General features: G+C 62.8%; 9 protein-coding genes across 9 annotated transcripts in view; 4 read left to right on the top strand and 5 right to left on the bottom strand.

Moving 5' to 3' along the window:
• Window positions 1-236: 236 nt before the first annotated feature.
• F751_3983 (Nudix hydrolase 19, chloroplastic) lies at window positions 237-1,955 on the bottom strand (the record flags this gene model as incomplete). The annotated part of the gene is made up of 5 exons (XM_011399893.1): window positions 237-421; window positions 606-716; window positions 857-956; window positions 1,110-1,739; window positions 1,836-1,955. The coding sequence occupies 5 exons, from the start codon at window positions 1,953-1,955 to the stop codon at window positions 237-239; spliced, it is 1,146 nt and encodes a 381-aa protein (XP_011398195.1).
• A 392-nt stretch (window positions 1,956-2,347) lies between these two features.
• On the top strand, window positions 2,348-4,220 carry F751_3982 (putative oxidoreductase C2F3.05c; the record flags this gene model as incomplete). The annotated part of the gene is made up of 7 exons (XM_011399892.1): window positions 2,348-2,429; window positions 2,518-2,662; window positions 2,783-2,894; window positions 3,102-3,203; window positions 3,320-3,484; window positions 3,730-3,827; window positions 4,046-4,220. 7 exons carry the CDS (start codon window positions 2,348-2,350, stop codon window positions 4,218-4,220), a joined length of 879 nt encoding a protein of 292 aa, XP_011398194.1.
• A 227-nt stretch (window positions 4,221-4,447) lies between these two features.
• F751_3981 (GPN-loop GTPase 2) lies at window positions 4,448-5,564 on the bottom strand (the record flags this gene model as incomplete). Its single annotated transcript, XM_011399891.1, has 3 exons — window positions 4,448-4,576; window positions 4,725-5,098; window positions 5,273-5,564. 3 exons carry the CDS (start codon window positions 5,562-5,564, stop codon window positions 4,448-4,450), a joined length of 795 nt encoding a protein of 264 aa, XP_011398193.1.
• A 933-nt stretch (window positions 5,565-6,497) lies between these two features.
• F751_3980 (Potassium channel subfamily T member 2) lies at window positions 6,498-11,965 on the top strand (the record flags this gene model as incomplete). The annotated part of the gene is made up of 15 exons (XM_011399890.1): window positions 6,498-6,689; window positions 6,896-7,056; window positions 7,242-7,398; window positions 7,533-7,611; window positions 7,857-7,982; window positions 8,247-8,383; window positions 8,563-8,718; window positions 8,957-9,140; window positions 9,295-9,361; window positions 9,546-9,676; window positions 9,894-10,511; window positions 10,837-10,981; window positions 11,171-11,395; window positions 11,532-11,712; window positions 11,852-11,965. The coding sequence occupies 15 exons, from the start codon at window positions 6,498-6,500 to the stop codon at window positions 11,963-11,965; spliced, it is 2,673 nt and encodes an 890-aa protein (XP_011398192.1).
• A 223-nt stretch (window positions 11,966-12,188) lies between these two features.
• Window positions 12,189-14,856, bottom strand: F751_3979 (Fructose-1,6-bisphosphatase, chloroplastic; the record flags this gene model as incomplete). Its single annotated transcript, XM_011399889.1, has 9 exons — window positions 12,189-12,317; window positions 12,502-12,596; window positions 12,806-12,932; window positions 13,111-13,229; window positions 13,385-13,492; window positions 13,634-13,708; window positions 13,843-13,964; window positions 14,139-14,498; window positions 14,786-14,856. The coding sequence occupies 9 exons, from the start codon at window positions 14,854-14,856 to the stop codon at window positions 12,189-12,191; spliced, it is 1,206 nt and encodes a 401-aa protein (XP_011398191.1).
• A 122-nt stretch (window positions 14,857-14,978) lies between these two features.
• Window positions 14,979-18,649, top strand: F751_3978 (UDP-sugar pyrophosphorylase 1; the record flags this gene model as incomplete). The annotated part of the gene is made up of 10 exons (XM_011399888.1): window positions 14,979-15,044; window positions 15,197-15,350; window positions 15,510-15,602; window positions 15,775-15,866; window positions 16,215-16,700; window positions 16,867-16,942; window positions 17,158-17,489; window positions 17,754-17,882; window positions 18,094-18,308; window positions 18,607-18,649. 10 exons carry the CDS (start codon window positions 14,979-14,981, stop codon window positions 18,647-18,649), a joined length of 1,686 nt encoding a protein of 561 aa, XP_011398190.1.
• Window positions 18,650-18,948: 299 nt separating this feature from the next.
• Window positions 18,949-19,624, bottom strand: F751_3977 (V-type proton ATPase subunit F; the record flags this gene model as incomplete). Its single annotated transcript, XM_011399887.1, has 3 exons — window positions 18,949-19,092; window positions 19,295-19,377; window positions 19,489-19,624. 3 exons carry the CDS (start codon window positions 19,622-19,624, stop codon window positions 18,949-18,951), a joined length of 363 nt encoding a protein of 120 aa, XP_011398189.1.
• Window positions 19,625-20,377: 753 nt separating this feature from the next.
• On the bottom strand, window positions 20,378-23,081 carry F751_3976 (Transcription factor LAF1; the record flags this gene model as incomplete). Its single annotated transcript, XM_011399886.1, has 6 exons — window positions 20,378-20,481; window positions 20,676-20,790; window positions 21,762-21,992; window positions 22,218-22,313; window positions 22,598-22,642; window positions 22,983-23,081. The coding sequence occupies 6 exons, from the start codon at window positions 23,079-23,081 to the stop codon at window positions 20,378-20,380; spliced, it is 690 nt and encodes a 229-aa protein (XP_011398188.1).
• A 459-nt stretch (window positions 23,082-23,540) lies between these two features.
• F751_3975 (Neurochondrin) overlaps window positions 23,541-27,207 on the top strand; it is a gene marked incomplete at both ends in the record, with an annotated part of 4,943 nt that continues 1,276 nt past the window's right edge. The window contains 9 exons of the mRNA XM_011399885.1: window positions 23,541-23,611; window positions 23,909-24,029; window positions 24,132-24,287; window positions 24,405-24,732; window positions 24,990-25,178; window positions 25,411-25,649; window positions 25,848-25,878; window positions 26,097-26,403; window positions 26,744-26,990. Coding sequence (XP_011398187.1) covers window positions 23,541-23,611; window positions 23,909-24,029; window positions 24,132-24,287; window positions 24,405-24,732; window positions 24,990-25,178; window positions 25,411-25,649; window positions 25,848-25,878; window positions 26,097-26,403; window positions 26,744-26,990 — 1,689 coding nt within the window. The remainder of the gene's footprint in view (window positions 23,612-23,908; window positions 24,030-24,131; window positions 24,288-24,404; window positions 24,733-24,989; window positions 25,179-25,410; window positions 25,650-25,847; window positions 25,879-26,096; window positions 26,404-26,743; window positions 26,991-27,207) is intronic.

Below are 27,207 nucleotides of genomic sequence, written 5' to 3'. Positions count from 1 at the left end.
GTTTGGAACTTTAACCTGCGGCAGGTTGTGTACAGATTCCAATTATTGTCAGCGTGCTGCTGGCACTGCTAGACGAGTTGGAGCGCTGGTGTGACCATGGGCAGCATGAAGCGAAAAACTACGTTGGGGGGGTGGTATGCGTGAAGCCCGGCTGGTGGTTGGCGACGAGGAGCAAACAGGACAACCCCTCCTCTCAGCCTCCAAAGCCCAGCAATTGCTGCCACGGGCGCGCTGCCTCAGATGCGGGCGAGCGCTGGGGTCTGGGCCTCTGCAAACCAGGACCCATCCCTCTCTGCCCAGCTCTTGAGCAGGTGGTGGGCTATGGCATAGGGTGGCGGCAGGAAGAAGGGCATGCCGGCCCCATTGCCGCCATTCAGGGGGCTGGCGGCGCTGCCGCTGTTTTTGAGAGCCTTGCGCACGTCTGCGAGAAGAGGGTGGTGGGGGCATGGGATGGCTGTGAGGGGCGGCCCTCTGCCCATAGGTTGAGATGAAAGCAGTGGAAGGATGCCGCATCGCTGGCACCGCAAGGGTGCCGGCGGAATCTCGCCCATGGCACTTGCGGGGAGCTGCATGCCACCCTCCCAGCCATCTATTCAGTGCCTCACCTTCCCGCGGCAACCACTGCACGATAGCCATCTCAGCTGCGTCCATGTCGATGTCGTTGCTGGTGGCTTTTGCGACGCACCCGATCATGAGCTCGCAGGACCCGCCTCGACCTGGGAAAGGTGGAGGGAAGGAGTGTCTTGGTAGGAGACACTGGGTGCGAGATGCATGCAGACAGCCACACACACACACAACCGTCTCGCGTACTGCTACATGACAAGTAGGTATGCCGCACCCTTTCCCAACAAGACACCTATGGGCCAAGGCTGGGATCCCAGGATCTCCACCCTCGCCAGCTTCAGCCCGGCTTCCTCAGCCACCTCGCGCAAAACGGCCTCCTCGATGGACTCGCCCTGTGTGTTTTCGCAGACGAAGGGCAATGTAGGGAGACGCTGCCCGTTTCGAGGGCAGGCTGGGTCGAGGCGCGCCAGAATCTCCTCTGCACACCCCAGAGCATCCAAGCACCATTCCCCCTCCACCCCCCCCCCCCCCAACCCCCCATTTACCTGGTCCACAAACCCGCTCAGGCAGGTCAGCATATTGCCTGCGCGGTAGTTGAGGGGTCGCCCCACCAGCGCCGCACTGCCGTCCGCGCTTTCCACCAGCATGATGACCACCGGGTCGGTGCGCGGGTAGAGGCGGTGCGCCGCGTCGCCCTGGCACTGGCGCCGCGCGCCGCCCTCTGCCGATCGCGTGGGGGCCCCGCACCGGGGACAAAACGCGTGGGCGGCGTGCCACTGCGCCAGCGCCACCGCCTGCCCCGCGATCGCCAGCTGGTCGGTGGGCAGGAGGGGCATGAGGCTGCGCACCTCAGCCAGGCGGGGCAGGGCGGGGGCTTCAGGTCCCAGGCTCGAGACATCCACCGCAAAGTGCCAGGCCTCGCGGTCCAGGCCCAGGGTGTAGAGCGGGAGCTCGATGTCACCCTGCGCGGCCAGGTGCTCCGCGCCCGGGTCCAGCCGCAGGCCCGCGCCGGCCAGGCTCCCTGGCGTCAGCCAGGCCAGGCCCCCGTCGGGGTCCACGCCCACCCTGCGCTCGGAGACGGGCAGGAACCGGGCCCCGGGGCTGCGCAGGGCGGTCTCCAGGGTGGCCCCCCGGCGCAGGCCCCGGACCAGGGGGTTGCCCGTGAAAGATTGGTCCTGCCGGGGTGGAGGGTAGGGCAGGTGAACACATCACATCTCCTGCCATAATCCAAAATGCATATCATTAGGTGACCGCAGGAATCCCGAGCTCACCTCCATGAATGTGCGGCAGCCTCTCATGCGCGACAGGTTGGAGTGTGGGGTCGGCGTCGATCCCCCGAGCCGGCTCAGTGTCTGCACCAGAGTCGTGGTGACAGATCGAAGCCGACTCATGAGCAATGGCGATTAATCAGCCATGCGTGGTCCGAACGAGGATGCCCTGGTTTGAGGCGGCAACTTTACAGCTTGGGGAGATCGCGCCCAAATATACTTGCACGGGGCCCAGCCCGTAATACATACAACTAGACACCGCGGCGGGGACAACAGACTGCTGATGATCCGACACTACAATCTATTCTCATTACGCGGTGCTGGGCACTGTGGCAGGGTGTTTCGGAAAGTTTTCTGTGCAACACCGGAAGGTCAGGCACCACCTCGCCACCCGCTGGATGGGTGTCGAGCCCCAGAACACACCTCAACCCTCCTCTGCAAGCACGGGCCTTCTAGAGGCTGCATACCAGCGCATTACAGCAGCCTGGGTCAGTTCTGCACAGCAGCTGGGGTGCATGGACGTGCACGTGCTAGGCGAGGGCGACGTCGATACGGAGGTCCTGGACCCCGCCCATGCGGTGCTCAAGCTGAACTCCGGTGCGAGGGATCTAGGGAAGGGAATTCAGTGGTTGAATGAATGGTAAATGTGGAAATGATCGAGCCAGAGTACTCTCGATTCTCGCAGGACACACCATCCCGGTGGTCGGACTGGGGGTCTACCTCTGCGAACCAGGAGCCCAGGCTTACGAGGCTGTCCTCTCCGCGCTGCGACTGGGGTACAGGCACATCGACACCGCCCAGGTCTACGGCAACGAGAGTGATGTTGGAAGGTGGGTCCCTCGTCTGGGACCTTGGGAAGTGACTGAACCTGCGTGGGCCCCCCCTTGAAGGCTGGTTTCTCAATAGGACACCTCACCCTCTTCAGCATTCGTGCTCTCACTGCTCGGCAGGGCCGTCCGGGATTCCGGCATTCCACGAAAAGACATCTTTGTCACCAGCAAGCTTAGCATAAGGAACTGGGGAAAGAGTCGGGCGCAGGCTGCGATTGACGAGAGCCTGAAGGTGGGGTGGATTTCAGGAGTGGGAAAGGGACATGGCAATCCAAGCTGGATCCTTGTCGCCTTTTGAGAGCAGCACAGATCAGAAATGCCCTGGTATCAAGCCTTTATCAAGTAGATTTGGAGAATGGCATTCTTTTTTGATGGAGCATGTGATGGTATAGAACCAGCCTCAACCATCCGCCCCCCTCCTCGCATCCATCTGCTGCAGAAACTTGGACTGGACTACATCGATCTCTTCCTCCTTCATGCCCCTGGTAGTCTTGACACCCGAGCCGAGACTTGGGCAGTGCTTGAGAGCTACCATCGCCAGGTGTGGGGCGTTCAGGACAAACTGCGTGCAGGGTGAAAGAGCCCCCTTCTGGGCACATTGATTGGTGAGCAGCTCCTATGAACTGCCACATCACGTCCCAAACTCCCATTCTGCAGGGGAAGCTAAGGTCGATCGGCGTGTCCAACTTTGGCGTGGTCCATCTGGAGAAGCTGGCACAGACGGCGCAGGTCACCCCCGCCGTCAACCAGATCGAGCTGCACCCATTTCTGCAGTGGCCGAGGCTCGTGCAGTACTGCCAGTCCAAGGACATCATTGTGGAGGTGTGGGGTCTTGGGAACGTGGAAGGTTTGAAGTGGAGACAGCAAGGGGTCCTTTTGCCTGTTCATGGGAGAGTTTGTACGCTTCCCGCACTGCCCTTCTCTACGTCTCATCGGCTCCCAGGCTCACTTTTCTGTCATATAGGAGGACAGACATGTCAGCACCTTGCTTCTCGCTGGGATTTCAGTGCCTACACGTCAGTGCACCCACGCGCACTCGCAACACATCATCAATCCCCCTCATGCAGGCATACTCACCGCTGGCAAAGGGCCAGAAGCTGGATGACCCAACCGTGAAGCAGCTCGCCCAGAAGCTCAATGTGACGCCAGCCCAGCTCCTGATACGGTGAGACAGATTCTTCTTGGAGCTTGCACAGGCCTGAGAGTCACGGGTGGGGCCTGTTTTGGAGTATTGTTGAGGCTCGCAACACACAGAATTGAAATGGGCAAATAACATCCAACGATAGCTGTGCATCATCTGTGGGCCATACAGCGTTGGGCTTGCCTGCTGCACACTCTACCAGGACCAACCCTCCCCCTCAACCATTCCAACCCCCTGTCCAGGTGGGGCATACAAAAGGGGTTTGTGTCACTGCCAAAGTCCACTGTGCCTGCGCGGCAGGAGGTCAACCTGAATGTATTCTCCATCACCATTCCTGATGATGACATGGCGACGCTGGATGGACTGGAGGCGGACTTTGTGACCGGCTGGGATCCCATTCGCGATGCACCTGTTTGAATACCGAGTTGTGTGACCAGGCGGTGCGCGCCTTCAGCCTTTTGGTCCCATGCCTTGCAGAACAGGGGAGCCATACATTCGTAAACCTTTAATCATTACTAGCAATGAAGATGTTTAGGCATCTGAAGGCCACGTTCTCACGCCAACCCAAATGGGAGGTGGTAGCTGGGCATGCGTTGAGGCTGCCAGGCTAATGCCTCCACCCAGTTCCCAAAGTGGGCTCTAATTCAGGCCATGGTGGGCGGGATGTGGTAGTAGCCATTAGCTTTGTCTGCCACGGCGACCAGGCGCTTCATGCTCTCTGCACTCTCCACTTCCAAGGGGAGGAAGCTAAGGAGACCAAAGTCCTCCACCACCTGAGGAAAGAGAGGGGCACACAGCGAAGTTTCCCTCGTGGCTGCTCATGCAATACTCTCTGCGCGGAGGTGTCCCTTTCGTCCGCAGCGTGCCATCAGGGGCTCATGCCACATGATGCCCCCAACCCCATCCCCTCCACTCACACACCTCGCACAGCCCCCGGCTCAGATCCTGGAACGCAGGGGGAAAGCCAACGCTCATGCTTTCCACCAGGTGCTCCAGCCCGTGGGCCTCCAGGTAAAACTCCTGGCTCATGGCCAGGTCGCCGTGCCGGTCCAGCAGGTCATACTTGGAGAAGGCGTTGACCTGGGGGAGCTCCAGGTGCAGCATGGTGGACAGGGCCAGCAGGAGGGCGGCCATGTACTTGCCCGCATCGGCGCACAGGTGGGCGTCGATGAGCTGGACAGCCACCAGGCGCATGCTGAGCTGGCGCTCCAGCGTGCCCAGGATGCGCTTGAAGCCGGCGTGCAGCTGGAAGAGCTCCACCTGCCCGGGGCAGTCCAGGATGATGTAGTGGCCCGCTGTGGGAGAGGAGTGCGAGGGCTAGATGTGGGAAGTCACCGTCAGGTGTCCCCAAACACATGCAAAACGGGTCCTGGAGCATTCCAGCGGCACTGCTCCAGCACATCCCCGCGACCCCTCCAGAGAGGTGCACTGCGGCGGCGGCCCATACGAGTCCATGCACCCCTCCTCACCCTGAGTCAGGGGTCTTAGCCGATCCAGGAGCCAGTCGATGTTGGTTTCCAGATACTCCATCGCCCAGATGAGGCCCCCGTTAGGGCCCAGCCCCGTCTCCTCCTGCACCGCCTCCAGGCCCACCAGCTCCGACACATCCAGGGCGGCCTCGTACACCAGGGCGTCGTTCGCTGGGTCCAGATTCACCACCGCAACACTCCTCCCGCTGGATGCCAGGTGCCGGGCCAAGGCCGCGCAGTACGTGGACTTGCCTGACCCGGGGGGGCCCACCACCACCTGGCCGAACGGCATCGTCGGCGGAGGCGAGGTGCTATGGAGCTCAACTCATGATAGAAAATCAGCCTCCTGAAAATTCTGTAGGAATTTGTTGTTGTGGGTACTCCCTGGCAGCCTCAGGGTGCATGGCCTGGTGTCCATGCTGGCGACGACGAAGTGATCTCGGTGGACCTCGCGCCCTAGCGTTTTGATGGGCATTGCACCTCAATGCTGGCGCTGTTTGCATCGGTCGACCACCCCGGGTCAATCATACTGCCATCCACATCACCATTCTCCCAAGGCCTTGCGCTTCGACTGCCCTCTCACGCCCCGGGATGGCTTGCTGGTGGAGGAGCACTTGATTCGTGTGGGAGGACCTCTGTCGCGTTGAATTGATGGGGTCCTCTATGCCAATCGTCACAGAAGGACACGAAATACATTCCTGATGCATAGCTTCTGAATAGAATCCAATGGCGGCACTGGGCTCGTGGGTGATTCCCCGGCCATGTGGAGGTGGCAAGCCTAGCCATGGTCTCGGCCTGCGAGGCAGAACCCTCACAGGGGCGAGATCCAGGAAGAATGCATCTACCTCAATTTCCCATGGTCAAGCCCTCTTCAAGAAACCGCAGCCAGGCTTGCTGCCTGGCATGTTGGATGGCCCCCAATGCCAAGGGGTTGTCTCCATGGCCATCACGCGTGGGAGGGAGGGCAAGAGCCTCGAGCAGGTGGGCACTGGGGTGTGATTTACGAATTTGGTACACTGATTGATCATGAGGTTATGCAGGCAGTGTGCTTGTGTCTGCTCGAAGTCGCATCTGGTCAGGCACATCGCTTCACAGGGAGCGGGTGGTGTAGGATACATGCTGGAAAGATGCCTCGGCCACCACCACCTCTGCCACAGTCTCAGCTTCACCAGCATCGTCCTCACCCCCCTGGCTCACCCTTACACAGGTCAACCAATTGACTTCCATGCTGAAGCTCGCCCTCCGTCAAAGTACCGTGGCCCTGGGACTGCAATACCTCCAGGTTGCCGCCTCCCTCCTGTTTGTGGTGCTGTACGTCTGGAGCACATATTCGCCGCCAGTTCCACACTCCCTGCGCGCCCGCATGGATATACTACTGTGCGCCATCTTTGCCGTGGAGTACCTGCACCGGCTGCTGGTGGGTGACAGGGGGGCCGGGGGGTTACTGACGGCAAGATTGAGGGGGTGCATGCGGAGCCAGGTATTGAGCATACCGCGGCATCCAGGCCCCAGCCGCAAAGCCTGACCCCGCCCTCCAGTGCCGTGGTGCTGGCACTGCCCCCTCATCAGTCTCTTCCTCATTTCATATGACTCAGCCTCAACTCACTGACCCCCATTCCACAGGTCCTGCACACCAGCCTCGCCTCCCGCCTGCGAATGGCCACTTCCTGGTGGAACCTGTGCGATGCCGCGGCCTTCCTGCCACCACTCCTGGAGGCGGTGCTACAGCCCTTCACCGGCTTTTCGCTGGGCTGGCTGGACCTGCGCGCCCTCAAGGTCCTCAGGTCTGCGCCTTGGAGGGGTGGGGCCCCAGGGGATGGGCCTGGTGCGCTGCCACCAGGCTCTCCTTCCACGTGCCTCCATGCAGGGACCGGCATTTCTCCAGTGCCTTGCATGCATCGAGTGATGAATTCAATCCCCCCTTGCCACCGCTGTTCAAACATCTACTCCCCTCACCAATCCGCCTCAGGTCCATGCGAGTGATGAGGATTGGGCTGCTGGCATCGGAGCTCTCCTCCCTCCATCTCTCCACCAAGCGCGGGGCGTGGCTGGCCGCAGGCGCAAACTTTCGGCTGTTCCAGCTCATCGCCTCCATTTTCATCCTGCTCTTCACCACGAGCTCTGTGGTGGGTGGACCAGAGGAGGGACCCGGGGGTTGAGGTATTGGGAGGAAAGCGGCCTGTAAGGCAAGACTACAGCCTCCAAGTAACAAGCATTTTTTGGGACACCTCCCCTCCGGCCTGCTTCCTCTGACTCACAGATCCAGCTGGTGGAACGAATCCCCTTTGATCAAGCGCTGTACCTGGTCCTGACTACCCTCACCACCGTCGGGTTTGGAGGTGCGTGCGCGTGTCAGCAAGGGGCCTATCAGAGCCGTGCAGTAGATGCAAACAGAGCGCCGTTGAACATGCTACCGCCCTGGCTGCATCAGGGCCAAGCCTGCTTCACACAAGGGACATTGGTAGAGTGCAGGCGTGGCAACCACCCTTGCGCTGCTGGTCAAGTTGCACCACTTGACTGACATCTACATGCTGTGCTCCTCCCGGTGGGACCTCTCAACCCACCCATCCCTCTTGGCCCGCAGACATTGTGGCCTACACCATCCTTGGCCGCCTCGTCATCCTGGTCATGATCTGCGTGGGCGTGGTGCTGATCCCAGTCCAGGCCGCGCAGCTGTACAGCGAGCTGGCCTCGCGCAGGATGGTCCAGGGTGTGTTCTTGTGTGGGTGAGGGGTTGCTTTGGGGGGGGAGGGGGGGGGGAGCAGGCAAGGGCGCCGGTTAGATGCCTAGGGCTTGGACAGCGAGGGCTCCTGACTGTGTGTCGCATGAGTAATGGCACCTTGGAGTCACCTAGCAGCATTGGCTCGCTGAGATGATTGAAGAGGTGGCAACCCACTTTGAGGAGGCAGTGTGGGATGCCAAACGCTGTTGCAGCAACCGCCCAGTCCGTTTCCCTCGACCATCTCTTGTCCAGGGACGGTGCCCAAAGATGCCGCGACGCCCTTCGTCCTGTTGTCCACCCGGCTCAGCGAGATCCGTGCCTTCTCCGACCTCTTTGCCGAGTTCCAGGCGGCGATGGAGGAGAGCGTGCTCCCCCTGTCCACGAGAATGGTGGTCCTCTGCAATCGACCTACCTATGAATTTACTGCCTTCCAGGTTGTACTCCGGGGAGAGTCTGCGTGCATGCATGAGGAGATGGCAAGGAGCATGCATGTGCAGGTAGTGGCCCTCCATCCACGTCCCCACCATTTCGGCTCACCTTTGCACACATGCGAACATTAACAATGCAGGAGCTACATGAACGCTCAGTCACGCTGCTGGAGGGATCGGCCATCTCTTCCGAGGACCTGGTGACTGCCCATGCCGAGAAGGCGCGTGCCATCCTCCTCCTGGCAGATCGATTCACCACAGATGCTCACCAGGAAGACCTGAGCATCCTGTTCCAGGTGCAGCAGGGGATGGGGTTCAGGGTGAATATGTACTGTGGAGAAAAGGTAGCACTCGCAGGCGTCCTGTGAGATTGAGAAATACCCTGAAGAAATTTCAGGCGCTATGGCCCAGCAGATAGTGCTGAGCGTCCACTGAGCCTTGCCCAACAGATTCACCAGCCACTCGCTCTGATGAATACTATGATTGGGCCTCAAACTTCCAGCATCACCCCTGACAGCCTACTCCACATCGCAGGTCTGGGCCTGCAAGGGGTACACCTCGAATGTGCCACTGTATGTGCAGACGTTGCGCCAGAGCACAGTGACCCAGATCCGGCCCTTTCTGGACCCCAGTCAAGACATCGTGGTGTCCCTGGAGCAGACGCGGTACAGACTGCTTGCCCTCTCCGCCGTCTGCCCCGGGGCCACGACGCTCCTGGGTTTGTGGAGGGAGGGAATTGAATAGGATGGAGGGAAGCAATGCAAGGATGATTTCTGCGAGTGCCTGTGACCAGGAGTGCTCAGATCTGGGCATCGACGTCTCCCAATGCCTCTGAACCCAGGAATGCGCTCCGATCTTCCCATCCCTTGTAGGCAATCTCCTGCGGAGCTCAGACGTCCAGCCGCTGTCAGTGTTGGAGAACAAGCCCGCGCCGCGCAGGTAGGATCCAGTCCTGGCCATTGAAAGGGGAGATTTGTCGTGTGTATGCTCTATACATATGGGGGGGAAGGTCACCGAGCGTTTGGCAATGCATGGTATTGAAGGGGTGGAGCTGCCAATGTTACCTTTGCATTTGCGAGGGTGCCATTTGTCATCGTATGCCCCTCGGCCCGACACACGCCAGGTGGCTGCGCAGCTACATCGACGGCTGCGCCGACCAGTTCTGCGAGGCCCTGCTGCCGGAGCATCTGGCGGGCCGTGCCTTCCGTGACGTGGCGAGCTGGCTCTTCACCACCTCCGGCCTCGTCCTCATCGGTGGGTTCAGAGGGTGGCGTGGCTGGGCATGAGGAAAGGCGGTGGTGCAGAGGGGCAGACTCGTGAGGCATCAGTTTGCTCCCTGCCGCCTGCAACTCAGGATCCCAGGCCATGCGCCTGCGTGCGCCACGGATACGTGACTGGCACTCCTCACCTACCCAAGCGCCCCCAGAAGTGAGCATAATCTCCCACGCCCAACCCTTTCCCGTTACCCCAGGCATCGTGGAAGAGGGCAAGTGGCCCCGCCTGCGGCTGAACCCCGGCTGCGCTCAGCTTCCCCGCGGCTGCCAGGTGCTGGTAATCGGACAGAGCGAGGTGGAGGTGTGCGAGGCGCTGCAGAGACCCTACTTTGGTCGCCCCTCCCCCAGGGGCCGAGGGGCGATGGGCGCGGCGAAGCCTCGGCAGGCGCCAGCGGCCTCCCCGGGCGAGGCAGCTGCGCATGCAGCCCCAAGCGGCGCCCCGGCGCCCCCCGACCCCTCCCCAGCCCCCTCTGGGAACGAGTGCAGCAGCCCCGAGGGCTGCAGCGTGGTGGAGGCGGTGAAGCGCACCGCGCTCACCGAGCACATCATCCTGGCGGGGTCGGAGCCGTCCTTCTGCCCCTTCGTGCGCTACCTGCGCCGCGCCTGCAGCGACCCCCACACGCCCATCGTCGTGCTGCACCCCACCCGCCCCCTGGAGCTGTGTGAGGGCGGCGTGGAGGAGGCCGGCCCCGTGCAGTGGGTGCAGGGCTCGGCCGCGGAGCCCTGGGCGCTGTCCGCCGCGGGGGCCGGCCGCGCGCGAGCGCTGGTCTACCTGGCCAAGGACACGCGCCCCGTCAGGTCCGCGCAGGCCACAGGTGCGTTGCGGGTGTGTAGAGGGGAGGGGGACCCCCGACGGAGCGCTCTGAGGGTGGATAGGGGCGTTTCGGGCGGGAGGCGTGGGGATGCGGCGATCTGAAACCAATGGCGGCAGGCCGACGCCGGGCGGGCAAGGTGGAAGCATGGTGCAGCGTGCCCTAGGTTCAGAGCATCGAGGCGGGGCAGTGCAATGCGATGCGGTGCGTCCAGCACAAGTCTCCCCCTTGCCTCTGCTTCCTGCAAAGGCCCAATCTCCCAGATTACCAAGCCTGCTGTCACAGCCGTGTTCTGCCTCCTCAATCTCACCCCATCGGTCGACCGCAGGTTCGAGCCCAGCGCTGGTGAGGTCAACACGCGAGGCGGTGCTGGAGGACGCCGATGCGCTGCTGGCGTGCTACGGGGTCGGGGAGGAAAGCGGGGCACGGCTCACGCACACCGTGGTGGAGCTCCTCTTCACCACCTCGATAGAGTGGGTGTCGGCCGGAAAGGAGGGGCTGCATAGTCTCTGCCTGGAGGCAGGACTGACCGACAGGCTGGCATGCACCCTTCCCACGCCTTGTCCTGCTCTGCCCTAATTCATTCCCTTCCCCCTCCCGTTGGCTGGTCACCCTCCATTTCCATTTCCCCCCCTCCCTCCCACCCTGGACCCATGCCCCAGGTTCCTCCAGCCCGGCCTGCTGCTCCGCGGCGTGGACTTTGGGGACGTGGGGTCACGTGACGTGCGGGGTGTGCCACGCCGCTCCTGGGCGCTGCGCGCCTCCCAGCAGGCCGCTTCGGTCGCGGCGGGGCTCACCGAGTGGCAGGCCAATCCCTACTACTGCGCCGGGCGCGTGACCGTGCCCGCCCTGATGGACGCCTTCCTCTGCTCCAACTTTGTCAACAGGTGGATACTTTGCGTGGGGGGTGAAGGGGGGGGGGCACTTCTTGCACACTGAGACTTGGAATCCACCCTATGCCCCTGTGTACATGCTTGCCCTGTTCAACATGCGCCATGAGAATCTCTGCCCCGCCCCACGCAGGGGCCTGCCGCGTGAGACCCTGGCGGAGCTGGCGGGAGATGGCCCCTCGGGGGGCACGGGCGGCGCGGCGCTGCTGCAGATACCGGTGCCGCCCGAGCACCGTGGGAAGCCGTACGGGGTCCTGTTCCACAACCTCCTCGCCGAGCAGGGCCTCATCTGCCTCGGCCTCCTCCGTGAAAAGGTGAGCCAGTGTTTGCCGGGAAGGGGCAGGCGCCAAGCGCCTCTGCTTCGCAAAAGGGCATTACGTACTTGTGTGGTTGATTGTCGCGCTGTGGGCACGGCGCCCCACACCCCGCTCATCCACGCCCTCCCTGGCTCAGTCGGAGACCCCCAGCAGCCGCCTGCCCTACGTGGTGACTAACCCCGCAGCCAGCGCGATCCTGGAGGAGACGGACCGGGTGTTTGTGCTGCGCCAGCCCAACCAGGATGCCTAGCAGGCTGGAACTTGGGCCAGGCATGCACCGTTGGGGCCAGGGGCCCCCAAGGTGCATGCCATCCTGACTGGCCAACAGAGTCCTTGATTTCTTGGCAGCGCCTCCCCTTGCGACCAGCCATGCGCCGCTCACTTCACCCACCCTCCCTGCTCGGCCTCTCCACTGGCACCTCTCGGCTCAGTTGCAACAGTGACTGGAAAGAATGGACTGTGAGGGCTGGGAATCACTTGAAGAAGGACTCCAGGTACTCCACCTCCGACTTGGACCCGCAGAAGAGAGGCACGCGTTGGTGGATCTTTTCGGGCACCAGATCCAGTACACGCTGGGTGCCAGTTGAGCCCAGGCCGCCAGCCTGCAGAGGGTGGAGGGTGGAAGGGAAGCAAACATTGGCAAACTGGGATGCTGATGAGACGGCGAAAGTGTAGGCCATGCCGACTGTGGATCTACGGAGGCGGCCGGCAGTACCCCTGGGTATCGAGGCTCTCAGCCACCGTGCAGGGATCGGTGATACAGCATCTTACCACCCTCCAAGTCACCTGCTCGGCGAGGTAGCTCATGGGCGCGCACTCGTACAGGAGCCGCAGCTTCCCCGTCTTGTTCTTTGTGTCGGCGGGGTAGCCGTAGATGCCCCCTGTTGAGGTGCGGTATGGGTAAACTGACGGGTGCCACGGCGGGGTCCAGGGACCCACGGATGCAAGAGTGACCACCGCGCAGATTCCACTGCCCGTTCTAGATGCACAGGTTTCACACAGCACCATCCTGCAGCACCGAGCCCTCACATGCATGACCACCCGGCTGCCTTCCTCGCTTCCAGGTCTCCTAGCCACAGCCAAACCTCACCGTAGAGCAGGGTTCGGTGGAAGTCGCCCACCAGGGAGCCGATGTAGCGAGCGGAGTAAGGCGTCCCGCCCCACTTGCTCTCGTCCTTGAGCGAGTCGATGTAGTCCTTCACGCCTTGCTCCCAGCGCTGTGCAGAGGGAAAGGGGGGGGGCGGGGGGAGTTACGAGCCAGTGTGCATGATGGGGTGCTGGGCAGGGCACCTGCGGGCATTGCAGACCTTGAATGGGGCAGGGAACACCTCAATAAAAGTCCCATGCGAGCCACCGCTGCCCTCCCATGGCCAGCCCATCGTTCCGGCAACTCACCCCGTAGTTGCCCTCGTTGAAAGCGTAGATCTTGCCTTTGTCTGGGACCTTGATGTCAGGGTGGGAGAGGATGAACTCGCCCACCAGGGCGTCAAAGGTGAAGCCCACCACGCCGTCGCCTACATAATGGGAGGGGGGAGGGGGGCTGTCGTTGCATTACGTGCACATTGATGCAGGCTGCCTGCGCTGTGCTGTGCCCGAGTGCCCATGCCCCGGAAGGCCACAGAGCTTCCGCGCAACATGCATGTCCGTCCATCCACACCATGCCGCTCACCCACTGTGAGGACCAGGACGGTGCTGGAGGAGTAGAGGCAGTAGCCAGCCACCAGGAGCTCGGAGCCCGCCTTGCACACATTCAGCACGCACTTGTTCAGCACCTCCTCTGAAAGCATGGGGACGGGTGGATGCGTGGGTCCGGCACCTCGCTTGCATGAGCATGAGGTGCAGCACATGGATTCGAGTGCCTGGACCCAGACCGAGCGCACACTCTCATCAGCCGGTGCACTCAGCACGCGTCACCCACCGGCGTCGTCAAGCTCGTCCACCCGACACTCCTCGCTGGGGTCGTAAACGCCAAAGATGGACCCCACAGAAATCCCTGGGGGGTTTGGAAGGAGCAGGGGCGAGGGGGCTGGGCGCGGTGTCCCATGGATGGAGGATGCACAGTCGCAAAGGTTCACATGCTTGAGCCGGCTGCTCCAGCCGGTGCAGAGACACGCCTCACCGACCCACCGGCGTCGATGTTGGATGAGCCGTCCAGAGGATCAAACACCACGATGTAGTCCCCGGAGTAGGAGCCCTCCACTGACACCGGCACATCCTCCTCCTCAGATGCCAGCGTTCCGATGCGGCCCCTGGACACATGCGTGGGTATTCATGCGCTGGCATGAGGATGGGGCCACGCAAGGGGGCGCCCTGCCTCTGGAGGCACGGCCCCCCAGCTGGAGGTAGACACCCGTCCTGAACCATCAAGGGCGCCGAGAGCCTTGCACCCCAGGCCCATTACTCATCAGAAGTTCCCGACTCACGTGGATCTCAGGCAGTTTGCAAAAACATCGTTGGCCACGACATCCAGCTTCTTCTGATCCTCCCCAGACTGATTGGCAGCGCCAGCCAGCCCCGTCAGGTTGCTGATCCCCGCCCGGTTGACCAGGGACGCGATCTGCTTGCAGGCCAGGGCGATGGAGGAGATGACGATGGCCACCTCCGAGTCGATCACCTCCCGCTTCTCCTGCTCCAGCAGCCAGGTGGTGAGCGTGAAGAGGCGGCCCACGGTGAAGGGGCTGGCGTCCTTGGTGCTGCCCGCGGTCTCCCTCTCAGACAGCTTGGAGGTGCCGTTGACGGAGAAGGACCTCGGGCGCTGGTGCTTGGACGGGCGGGCGGGACCCCTGAGGGAGGGTGTGGGGATATGGGGTCTGGCTAGGACTCGTGTACCCTGGCAATGATGGCGCAGCCGGGAAGGCACTGCGCACGCAGCGAGGATGCATCCATGCAACGAGAGTAGCAGCTTGAAAAAGATTCGATATCCTCGTGCACGTACCGCTGCGTGCATGGCGAAGCCCTGTGGGCTGGGCGAGGGGGAGTGCTGGAGAAGCAACGCCCTGCGTGCATTTTCGCCTCTGCCGTCACCATGGAAACCCGCGACATGCCCGAAACCGTCATTTTTGCTCAATACGGTATTGTAAGTGACACGCTCTGCGAGTGTTGCCCCTTGCCGCTGTTGTACTCGGCGATACCGATCAGCATGATCCTCATGCGGGCGCGCCACTCACAGGTGTCTCGGCAGAGAGCGCGGAATCAACACAATGCGGCATTCCAAGGCCCATCAACCCTAGTCCATATTGATCTCAAAATACATTTCTAGATCGATGGCTGCTGCAGTTGCCTCCAAGCTGGACATACTCAAGGCGAATGAGGGTCTGCTGGACGCCGAGGTACGCTTTCGAAATAACAGGGGTTTCCCTTCTGCTAACTTGAATAAAACCCACGATCCCGATCGTTATCATGTATACTTTCCGTACATTTTATATGCTACTCCTGATCATAGACGCGCGTCTTGGTGAGCGCCCTGCTGGATGCCGGGCAGGAGCACCTGTTTTCGGGGTGGCCGGAGCCTGGCAAGGACGACGACAACAAGCGCCGTCTCCTCTCTCAGCTGCGGCAGCTGGACTCCAGCTATGCCGGTGGCCTCCTGAAGTACATTTCGAATGCCAAGAAGCTGTTGAAGGACTCCAAGGAAGGTGTGTTGCCTGTGCATGCTGCAAACCAAGATGGGTGGGTTGGGAAAACCCCATGCACCTTGATGCTCCCCTGGGAGAATAGCGGGGCAATCATGCGGAAATAGGGAATGCCTCTCAGCACTGCCTGATACAATATACGGACACCCTATCTTCTCCCAGGGTCCAACCCCTTTGAGGGCTGCGTCCCTTCTGTCCCGGAAGGGAAGAAGCTGGATTTCGGCAGCGATGCCTTCATCGAGCTCGAGAACGCAGGTGGGCCCTCGCCTGCAGAGCAGGGTGGCAGCATGGATCTTTTTTCTCGAGACTTCACTCCCGGGTGCTGGGCAGCTGCAGGATGGCTCCTCGCCCTGCGATACGGGCAGAAACCAGCTAAATGTGCTCGTATTTCGCAGTATTCCCACCCCACCGTTCCTCAACCCGACAGGGATTGCCGCTGCGGCAGACACCGCCTTTGTGCTGGTGGCCGGGGGCCTCGGTGAGCGGCTGGGCTACTCTGGCATCAAGCTGGCCCTGCCCGTCGAGAGCGCCACGGGGGGCTGCTACCTGAAGCTGTACATCGAGAGCATCCTTGCCCTCCAGGTGTGTGAGAATGTGTGTGTGTGTGTGTGTGTGTGCGGATTGATGTGCATGGCCAGGGGTGAGCACTTTCTTGGCCAAGGTTGGCCTCCCGATTCGGCAGTCCCTGTGCGCCCCTGTCTTGTTCTTGAGAGTCTCCACCTAGAGATGTGCTGGTTGTGGTGTCTGCCTTGGCGTGAACATCCTGCTGCACAAACCTCCAGGACCCCCATTCTATGAATGCCCCACCTCCCAATGCACCCAAGTGCCAATGCCCTTGCCCTCCCTTCCCTCCCATCCGCAATTAAGGCTCTGAATGGCAACAGGCGCCAACTACCTCTGGCCATCATGACCAGCGACGACACCCACGCCCGCACCGAGGCCCTGCTGCGCTCCCACGCTTTCTTCGGCGCAGACCCCGCCCAGGTCACCCTGGTGAAGCAGGAGAAGGTGGCCTGTCTGGCCGACAACGACGCGCGCCTGGCCCTGACCCCGGGCGACGCCTGGGCCGTGCAGACCAAGCCGCACGGCCACGGTGACGTGCACATGCTGCTGCACTCCTCTGGCCTGGCGGCGCGCTGGCGCGACGCCGGCCTGCGCTGGGCGGTCTTCTTTCAGGACACCAATGCGCTGGTCTTCCGCGCCATCCCCGCCGCACTGGGGGTCAGCGCCGCGCGCGCCTTCGACTTCAACTCCCTGGCCGTGCCGCGCCGCGCCAAGGAGGCCATCGGTGCCATCACCAAGCTGGCCTACCCAGACGGCACCTCCCGGACCCTCAACGTCGAGTACAACCAGGTGGGTTGGGGGGAAGAAAGAGGGGGGAAGGAGGTTGATTTGCATCTGTGTGCATACGAGTCTGGGAGTCGGGAGTTGCAGCAGATCACCAAACACGCTTGAAATATGGTGCTTTACTCCATAGCGGTTACATACCTCAGTTTCCTCTCCCTTCACACACACGCAGCTGGACCCGCTGCTGCGCGCGGCGTATGACCCGGAGGGGGACACCAATGATGACACCGGGTTCTCGCCCTTCCCAGGTGACTGGGGCTCAGCATCCAGACGCATGAGGTGCAGCTGCTGTGCCAGCCCAAGCTCTGCAGGATCATGGCTGTCCTGTGGGAACATGCCGCCCCTTCCCCAGGGACTCAGCCTGTTGAATGCCTCCACACTGAACTTACCAATTCATCCCAAAGCACCCAAGTCAGTGCAGTCTATCTGAGCGCACCCCTACTCCCCCAAATACTCGACGCAGGCAACATCAACCAGCTCATTGTGAGCCTGGACTCGTACTGCGAGGAGCTGCAGAAGAAGGGCGGCGTGATCGGGGAGTTTGTCAACCCCAAGTACGCCGATGCCGGCCGCACCAGCTTCAAGAGCAGCACGCGCCTGGAGTGCATGATGCAGGACTTCCCTAAGGACCTCCCCTCCACCGCCAGGGTGGGGTACACCTCCATCAACCAGGTCTGGGCCGCCTACTCCCCCGTCAAGAACTCGCCAGCGGATGCGGCAGCCAAGGCGGCGGGGGGCAACCCCTCGCACTCCGCCACGACCGGAGAGCTGGATTACTACAAGGCCAACTGCAAGGTGGTTGGGGAGACAGGGGTGTGAGTGTGTATACTTGAGGGGAGTTTTATGCCCATGCAATGTTCAGTGAGTCGCTGAGGTACTTGCTAGGGTGAGTTGGACGTTGCACCATCATAAACTCGTCGTGGTGCTGTTTATACGTGCAGGTATTGTCCCTTCAAAGCTGGTGTGGAGTACCAGTGCTGACAGTATCGCCTAAGCCCATGCCGCCAGCTTGAGCCTCTCAATGTCCTCATCCTACTCCACCTCAACCTCATGCGGCAGATGTTGGAGCATGTGGGAGCGTGTATCGCCGGCCCTTCCAGCGCCTCCTTCAACGGTCTCGAGGATCTGGAGTTCTGGCCCCGCGTCGTCTGGCCACCTGCTTGGGCCATCGGATTCGACCAGCTGAAGGTGTGATGATTTTGAAGAATGGGGTGGACCCCTTTTGTGGGGACCTGGCACTGACGGGGTGCACAGAGGGGAGAGGGAGGGAAGTCCATGCTCCTTCTTGATAGATCATCATCGTCCTTGGGGGGGAAGGATGATGGGCACAGACCCTGCAACCTCAGGTCTGCGCAGAAGATGCCTGGCAGCATTGCAACCACACCCGCTTCCCGTGCAGGCACGACTGCCAAAGCCCTCTGCCATCAGCCTGGGACAGGACACAGTGCTGATCGTATCTGAACCCAACGCCAGCCTGGAGTCTTTGACTCTGGAGCGGGGTGCTGTCGAAGTAGCAGGGCAAGGGCCCATCGTCGCAGGGACCGTGTCCAACGATGGCTGGACCTGGGAGCCGCTGGATGAGGATAAGGGCGCTCCCGAGGAGGAAGTCATCAGGTTGGGGGCCGGGACATGCTGGGGGGGCGGGAGGACTGCGGGTGATGTGTGGGAATCGCAGGACTGTAGGACATCTTCAAACCCTTGTGTGAGCCAAGGCTGGACCTTGCGATTACCCCTCTTGTGTACCAGCCACATCCTTTGGAAGTCAAACGCAAGCCTGCCCACTTGAGGGTTAGCAATCTCGCCTTCCTGTTCCAGATGTTGGTGAACGCGAGGGAGTTCAATATGCTGATGTTGCAATCGCTTACGCCCAGCTTGATGTTGACCCGGCAACCCCCCAACCCAATATTTGCAGGGGTTTCCATGTCGTCCGTCACGCCATCGAGACGCTGAAGTGAGCAGGCGAGGGGCTGTCCCGGGGGATGCTGCGCTCTTCTTCACGAGGACGAGTTTCCGTGTGCACTTCATGCTGCTCTCCTCGGAGCAGCTGCTGAGCGTCTCAACTCGCCAGCCGCAATGAACCACCCCAAAACACCAAACTATGAATCTGAAAGAATCCTTGCTGGTTGACCAATCTTGTCGCCTGCATGTGCCGTCCCTGCGATTCAGCCTCTGAAATTCAAGCCTGTGAAACCTGCCCGCGCCGAGTCCGAGTCGAGGAAGCGCATACTATACAGGGCCAAGAGGGATGACAAGGTCAGGAGTCGCCAAACATAAACTTGACCCTTGAAAGCACAGAATCCTGGCTGGGATCATAGGGAGTGTCCTTGCTGGGAATCTCGAGCACAGCAGGGATGGGCTTCGTGTAGTTGTTGAGCAGGTGCCGGATGGTCCCGGCCACCTGTTGTGGTATTCAGAGGAAAGATGGGTGTGGGCATTGGTCCAATTCTGCCAGTATCAAACAAACATGGGGCATCACACGCAGGGCAATACCACCCCATGCAACAATGAAGACATAGAAGTGAGAGGGATGAGGTTATAGTCATTCTGACAAGGCAGAGAAGGACTCCTTCCCCAATGGCCAAGATCAATCAGGCACTCACAGACTGGTTGATGAGCACCACTGCAACGTCGTCTCGGGTTGTAAACTCACGGAAGGCATCCTCTATCTTCCCTTGTGGTGTTTCTGTGGAGGGATGGTGGGGTGGGAGGGATTTGGAGTCCCCTTGAAGCATCAACTGCACCTGGAGGCAGCAACACCAGCACTTCTAACCGTCCATTCCCTATTCCCACTCACTCTCGTCCACAATGAGGAAGTTGGAGTTCTTACGATAGTCTACATGCCCGATTCCAGTGAGCAACAGGCCCGTTGCCGTATCCTGGTCTGCGATGAGGGCTATGAGGGAACCCTCCGGTGTTGCCTGGTCAGCCATGGGCACGGTGTACCGGCAGACTCCCACTCAGGGAGTGGTGCAAGGGATTTCTAGAGTTTGCTGGGTATGCTGATCGAGATGTCGAACGCGTTGCGGGTCTCTTGTTGTCGCTGGGGTACACACCAAAGTCCGTCCCCACAACTCTTGGTACCACCTGGCCTTTATCCACACTGCACTAGATGTGGAAGAGGTGATGAAGATATCTGATTTTCCCAGAGGAGGGTACACGTTTGATTGGGGTTTGGCTCCGTCGCGCCCGGAATCGTCGTGACTTCGCTGGGCGCCTCTTGGCCATCTCGTCGTGCTGAGTCCGGGAGATCACTGACCAGTCCACCAGAGTTCCAAATTGACCACAACATCATGTTAACAGGTGCAGTGTTCCATATGTTCCAAGAGTAAATGGCAAGGGTGCTTGAGCGCCTTTGGGCATGCGCATGGGCTGCTCTCTTCCCCAATAAGGGGCTGGGGAGGCGAGAATGCCCAGTTGTTGTGGACAATGTCTCATAAAGGGCTGACTGTCGATGGGCAACGTACCTAGGTGCTGTATTTCAAGTCCTGCAGGTTTTATATTGTGATAGCGAGTGCCTCGCCTGCTGATGAGAGGTGTGAGGGTCCACGTTTGTGAGAGGGCAATCCTGCGCTGGCAGCCGGCTGCTTCCGCTCTCCGTTTCACTCCAGTGCACTGACCCTGCATTCCCCGCCCGCTGCCACGCTGCGGTATCCTTCCAAGCGCGGCTGTCTGCCAAGGTCTGCCTACTCCACGGCGTCCATGGAGGCAGCCATGGCCAGGAACGACAGGGGGTTGTCCTCGCTCCTCCCTTCGTGGTGCTCCTGGGCGCCGCCTGGCACGCCGTGCCCTGGTGCAGCAGGCCGTGGTGGTGGAGGGGGTTGCGGAAAGGCCCATCGCAGATAGGCCCTGGGAATTCATGGGCCGCCCAGTGCCATGCCAGTCACGCGCCGTTCCGCGGGCTCAGCTTCTGAGAACCTATCCACCCTCGCCACGTCAAAGGACCCAGATTCCTGCATGCAGTCCTCGCCCCATCCCACGCACCGGCCATTCCCGGGGTCAAGCGCTGGCCGCGCGGCGCCAGGCCGGACAGCCGCGCGCGCAGGACGTCGCCCAGGCTGGATTGTAAGGCTGCGGGCGCCTGCCCGCCACCACCATGCTCGTGCTTTGGGGACGGGCGGGGGTGGGGTGTTGTCGATCCCTCTGGCGCCAGGAGCACCGCAGGGAGTTTGCCTGGCGGGAAATATGGACGGGTTTGGGTGGTTGGGTTTGGTAGCGGCAAGCCTGGGGGTTAGGTGTTGCTCCAGCCCGGGTTCTGTCCTCTCTCGTAGTACAGCACCGACGACTGCTGCCCCCGGCAACAGCAATTTCGACGGCATCAGCCCCGAGACATGCTCGTGGTCCACCCCGATGCACAGCCAACCTACCGCCGCCCCCGTGTCCCTGTTTCCCCTTTCCATCACCCCACCCGCGTCAGAAACACTCGCCTTGCTGCTGGAGGAGGTGGGTGATGGCCGCCACCATGGAGGCCACCCCCGGCACGACGGCAGCCATGCTCAGCATGGCCTGGCCCAAGTGCTGTGCGGCTTCCGCCGAGGCGGCGGCGGCGGCCGCGCCCGGCGGCGCGCCGTCGCGCGCGCGCAGGCCCGCCAGGCGCGCGAAGGTTGCCTGGAAGTGGGCCTTGAAGGCCGACTGGTCGCGCGTGGCCGCCTCCGCCGGCGGCGAGAAGAGGCTGGTCAGCAGGTCGGCGGTGGAGGACAGCGCGTCGGCCGCCAACGGGGTAGCCGGCCCTGGCGCGCCGGAGGTAGAGGCGCTGGCGGCGCCGGGCGGGGGGGAGGCGTCGCGCGCGCCGCGCATCGGCGCGCGGCCACCGCCCGGCGCCGCCAGCAAGGGGTCCGGCGTGCGGCGCGGCGCGGGCTCGGCGTCCGCCCCCGCGGCCCAGCCGCGCGCCGCGCAGCCCCGCCCCACGCGGTCCTCCTCCCCCTCGCCGCCGGCGTCCAGCTGGCGCGGGCGCAGCGCGCCCGTCGCGGCGCGCGTGCCGTGGCGGTGCGCGGGCGGCGAGGCGGCGTGCTTGGCCGGCGTATCCACGTCCACGCTGCCGCTGCGCCGCAGCGGCCCAGGCGCGCCAACCATGCTGGCTGCGCCGCCGCCGGGGCGGTGGCCAGTATCCAACGCCAGGCTGGCCAGGGAGCGCAGGCGCTTGGCGTCGGCCTCATCGGCTGACCGGCTGGGCCCCAGCCGCTTCTTCAGGTGCCCGTTCCAGTAGTTCTTGATCGCGTTGTCGGTGCGGCCGGGGAGGTACTTGGCGATGGCCGCCCAGCGATTGCCCAGCTCGCCGTGGCGCAGCAGGATCTCCTCCTCCTGGATAGTGGGGGGGGAGTGTGTGTTTGGTGTGAGGCCAACTGCCCAGTGATCGCCAGGGGGCTGACGCTGAGCGCGCTTTCCGGTGGTGCAAGGGCCGCGCAGGTCCGAGCCAGGGAACCCTGGGGCAATCGACCAAAACAGTAGCCAGGCAAGTCCTCTGCCGTGCACAACTGGGGCACCCTGTGCTCACACCCCTCACCGCCACGTGCCATCCCCGCTCACCTCCTCCTGGGTGAAGGCCTCCTTCTTTAAATTTGGGTCCAGCTGGTTGAACCACCGCAGGCGGCAGCTCTTGCCATTGCGGCCGCTGCCCAAGCTCTGCACAGAGGGGGGAGAGGGCTCAGGCGCGCGTTTGAAAGCCACCCTTGCAAGGTATGTCGGTCTGCATGGTTTTCGATCACACCTTCACCCAAAAAAATAGCGAGGAGAACGGATGCTTCAGGAGACCCTCAGCACACAGCAGACATTCGTGCAAGAGAAGTATTGTGAATGGCTTCAAGCCAATCAGGAGAAGGCAGGATGGGGGGGGGCGGGGGGGCACATGCATCCCACAGCACACTTGTGCTTCCGTGACACCACCCCAAAGCACAGTGGTGACCCACCTTGGCGATGAGACTCCAGTTCTGTGGTCCATACGTCTCGACCAACTGTAGGAGACACAAGTCCTCCTGCAGGGGGGCAATGCTTCAGGCCTTTGAGGTGGCTCGGGCGGGAGTCCGCGGCTTGAAAATTCAAGGGGGAACTACTCCCAACGGCCGTGCCATCGGCGCATGCTGGACACGGGGAGGGGCGCGTCCGGGATAACCACCCATGATAATATATTGCTCGGACTCAGGAAGGCGATGCGGGATGGTCTGTTGGTTCGTTGCGCAGTTTCAAGCCCCGTCACACTGATTCCGAGAGAATTGCCGACCAAACCTATCTCGACCCCATCGGCGTCTGACAAGCCCCACACAACATCTCATACCACCACCACCCTTTAGGTACCTCGGGAGACCAGCAGGTACGCCTCGACCCGTCCAGCTGCATTTCTTCGCCATCCGACTCAGCCGGGCATGCTGTCCCCTTGACCCCCCAATGCCCCATCGGGGCGCGTTATCAGGTCAACTACATGGTACTGAGAGTATGCATGCCACAGTGAGCCTATTAGGGTGGATAGTGGAGGGGACTGGGGGGGTGGATTTGGAAGACCCTATGAAGAGTGGTGAGCGGGAACCACCCATCAACGGCGGTGAGGAAACCGTGGCCAACCACTTACTGGAATTGCCGGGAATTTCTGGAATGTACAGGGCACAGCCTATCGGAAGCGGTTACAAGATACGCCAATTTCCTCGCATTTGAAGTCGGGTTCAAACAGTGACTGTCTCACGGCTGGGGACAACCCGACGAGGGAGGCCCGACAACCGATGAGAATGAGATGGCCATGCATCTCGCAACACTCTAACAAGCTGTGAATGTATGCAAGTGGATTGTCGCAGTAAGGTAGTGAATCCTGGGGACGAACGGTCGAGCGCGTTGCAAGCGCTGTCGGAGCAAGAGAACCGGATGGGGTTCAATTCGCTCGGAAACGGCGAGGGCGCGCGGAATGATTTTCAGGAAATCGAGATTCTAAGCGGGTGCACAGCGGCTTGTGAGGCGAGTCTCGGCATGCCGCCATAAGAAAATAAATGGATGTCTAGTGTTCCAGATTTGAGGGTGTCGAGGGCAACAGTGGCTCAGTGAGGGCATGGCGTCCAGCGAGGTGCCGGAATCGGTACCGCCCGAGCCCCACCTCGCGACGTGTCTGGATCTCTTGAGGTCCTCCAGCGATGAAAAGAAGTATGAGCACGTGTAAAGGTCATGTGACTGGGAAATCCTGGTATCGGGGAGGGTCCGGCTGTAACCCCACCGCACCCTCGTTGCACCCCTCTCAGGTTCGTGGGCCTACTTCTCGTCACGAAGCTCACCCCCACAGCCACCGCCGACGTCCTCTCGGCCATCTACAGTGCCGTGGGACCCCTATTCCTGCACAGGCTGCTGCTGCCCCTGAAGCAGGTACTTTGAAACTGGTCCTGCCCAGGGTGTGCGCCTACCCCAGGGCGGGCTTCCCGTCCCCAACTCCTGCACGTCCACCCAACCCCACCTCGGCCCTCTCAGGACCCTAATGCCAGGCGCACCGGGCAGGAGGCAGCCATGGTCGCCCTGGGTGTCGTCATGTGGGCCAGGCTCAGCGCTGCCCCCGAGGTGGCCATCGGGGAGGAGCTGGAGGGCTGCATCCCCCTCCTCCTCAAGGTGACCGCAGCCCTGGGTTTGGTGGGTTGATGTCTGCAAACTCTGAGGTTGGGGCTGGGAGGAGGGGAGTGCCGACGCCATGCATCAATCCCGTGGCCCCTCCCACATCCTCCGCTCCCACCTCCCACCTCAACATAGGTGGCGCGGGCTGGCGGCGTGGTCCCCGCCATGGAGGCCGACATGGGCGCCGCGCTGCGAGACCGGGAGGAGGAGGGCGAGGCGCGGGCGGCCGCCCTCGCGTCCACCGCCGATGCGCTCGCCTGCATTCTGGCGGCCTGCCTGGCCTCCGGCTCCGCCCGGCGCGTGGCCCTGGAGAGCGGCGCGCTGGAGTGCGCCGTCGCGGCGCTGCGTCGAGCGGAGAGGGAGGGCCCCCTGGAGGGAGAGTACCACGTGGCGGGGGTGGTCACCGCCTGCAGGCTGGTCGCGGCCCTGCTCCCCTCGCGCGACCGAGCCGGGGTCCTTGCCGGTGAGTGGAGATCCAGGGTGGGCATTTAATGGGGCCGGGAAGAGGCTTGGGGCATCCACTGAGTGGCGTGCATGCGTGAGGGTGTTGGGTGTGGAGGCAGCCAGCCCCCCCTGCACGCCAGAGCGTGATGCCTGCACGGCAATAGGGGGCCACCACATCCCCCCGAAAAGCCTCTTCGGGGCTGCCCGGGCCCCTTGCCCTCCCCACCCACCAACCCCTTCTTTCTCAACATCCCCCCCCCACTCACACACACACAGCACACTGGAGGGAGGTGGGGGATGCGGTGCCCCTGCTGGCGCGGCGCCTGCCCATAGAGGAGGGCCTGGCCGGGGAAATCGAGCCCAGCCAGCGCCGGCACGCGGCGGTGGAGGTGCAGCTGGAAAGCCTGAATGCCCTGCTCTGCATCCTGCCCCTCCCGGCCACCCACCTGGAGGACCGGCTGCGCGGTAGGTTTGGACAGGGTCGTGGTGGTTGCCTGGTAGAGTTCGGGGGGCGGCTTCCAGGCCCTCGCCTGGGTGCTGGTTGCCTCTTGTGAGGTTCCAGAGCACCCAAGCACTATTGGGGTTTGTTGAGTTGGGCTGGGTGCAGGATGGACCAGCAGCAAGCTCGGCTCCCAGCCATCCTCAGCACCCATGCACTTACCCTCTCATCCCTCGCTAACTGCGCGGTCCCCGTCAGGCACGGCGCACAAGTGGGGCCCGCCGCTGCGAACGGGCCTGGGCCAGATCCTGAGGGCGCGCGCGGGCGTGCCCCAGCGCCTGGCGGCGCTGCAGCTGGCAGCGGCCGGCACAGCCCTGCTGGGACCGCGCTGGCTGGCCGCCCCTGACCCGGCCTTCCTGCTCCTGGCCACCACAGTGGCCAGGATTGAGGTGGGGGTGCTCCTGCTGGACGCGCTAGCGCCCCCTTCCGGCATCCAGGTGCCCGACCATGGAGCGGCGAGCCCCAGCTCCACCACCCGCGCCTTTTCGGCCATGGACATCGGCGGCGGAGGAGGCGGCGGCGGCGGCAGCGCCAGCTCCAGCACCAGCACGGGGGGGTGGGCGGTGGGGGACGGCGGCGCGGCGAGCTCGCGGGGCGCCAGCTTCGGCGCCGTGCCCAAGCCGGGGCAAACCCAGGAGCGCGTGGACAGTGTGGTGGTGCCGACAGGTGAGTGAGGGAGGCAAGGGGGTTTGACTGGGGGACTCCCTGTCGCAGCCTCCTTTTGTCTGTCCTGAGGGCGTCCGGCGCATCAGGTTGCATGTCAGGGCCAGGACTCCCTGTTGTGCAGCAGGAGATGCTTCTGCATGGCCCTCTGACGGCTCTACATGCCCCCCGATCTCTCCTTCCTCAACCCGCCCTCCACCCTCTTCAACACAACAATCCAGAGATGAGGTGGGAGGGGCCGCACCAGACGCCGCAGGCCCGGGCCACCGCGCTGCTGCCCGCCTGCTTCGAGGTGATAGAAAGCGCGATCGAGGCCCTGGCCGACGGCGAGGACGAGGCGCTGCCCTCCCCCGCCTCCAGCCAGGGCTCGGAGGCGGGGCCGGGCATCGACCCGGCCACTGCGGCGGCGGTGCTCACCGCGGTGCAGGAGGCAGTGGAGGGGGTGCTGCAGTACCTGGAGCAGGTGGCTGGCAGGGAAGGCGCGGCCAGGGCGCCGCTGACCCTGGCGGGCGTGCGCCTGCTGGGAAGGTGCGCATGGTCTCTTTTCGGTTTAACAAGGGATGAGGGCTGAGTTCGTACGGAGGCGCCACGGGTGCCCGTGGCGCCCTGGGAGTGTGCACCCCGCTCCGAAGCTGGCAGTGAAACTGATGAGATACCAGTATGGTGATGCACACCACTCAAGCAGGCCGACACACCCGCAGTGTGCATTGCCTCTCCCCATTCGTACCGGCTGCTCCATGTAAAGGGAGGGGTTCCACGCCCGTGCACCCACGGCCACTCCTCTCCCTGAAGATCCACACCCTGAAGACGGAGTCGCGATGTCGTTTCCCACCCACATTCTCCCCCCCGCCCTCACCCATGACCAAAGGTTCCTTGCCGAGGCACCGCTGGCGCTGTCCGACCGCGTGGTGGCGCTGCTGCCCTTCCTGCTCTCCTGCCGCAGCGGCGAGGATGGCCTGGGGGAGGGCGCGCTCTTCCTGCTGCCCACCATCCTGCAGATGGCCTGGGGCCGGGTCGGGGGCGGGGCCTCGGCGCCGGAGGCCCAGGCCGCCTGGCTCCAGGCCCTGGCCAGCCCGCCCACGCTGACATGCCTGGTGGCGCACGCGCGTGCGTGTGTGGAGGCGGCGCGCCGTGCGGTGACGCGCGAGGCGCTGGCCCGCGCCGACGCCGACCTCACCTTCGCCTGCCGCTGCCTGGCGCCCGTGCTGGGCGTGCTGGGCCTGCGCCGCGACCCGCACGCCGCGCTGGCGGAGGCCGGCGCCGCGCCGCTGGCCCTGCTGCCGGCGCTGGAGGCGCTGGAGGCGGCGCGGCCCGCGGCCACCGCCTCGCAGC

The sequence above is a fragment of the Auxenochlorella protothecoides genome, assembly GCF_000733215.1.
Source record: "Auxenochlorella protothecoides strain 0710 unplaced genomic scaffold scaffold43, whole genome shotgun sequence".
Lineage (NCBI taxonomy): Eukaryota > Viridiplantae > Chlorophyta > Trebouxiophyceae > Chlorellales > Chlorellaceae > Auxenochlorella > Auxenochlorella protothecoides.
This window is presented reverse-complemented; position numbering and strand designations above follow the sequence as displayed.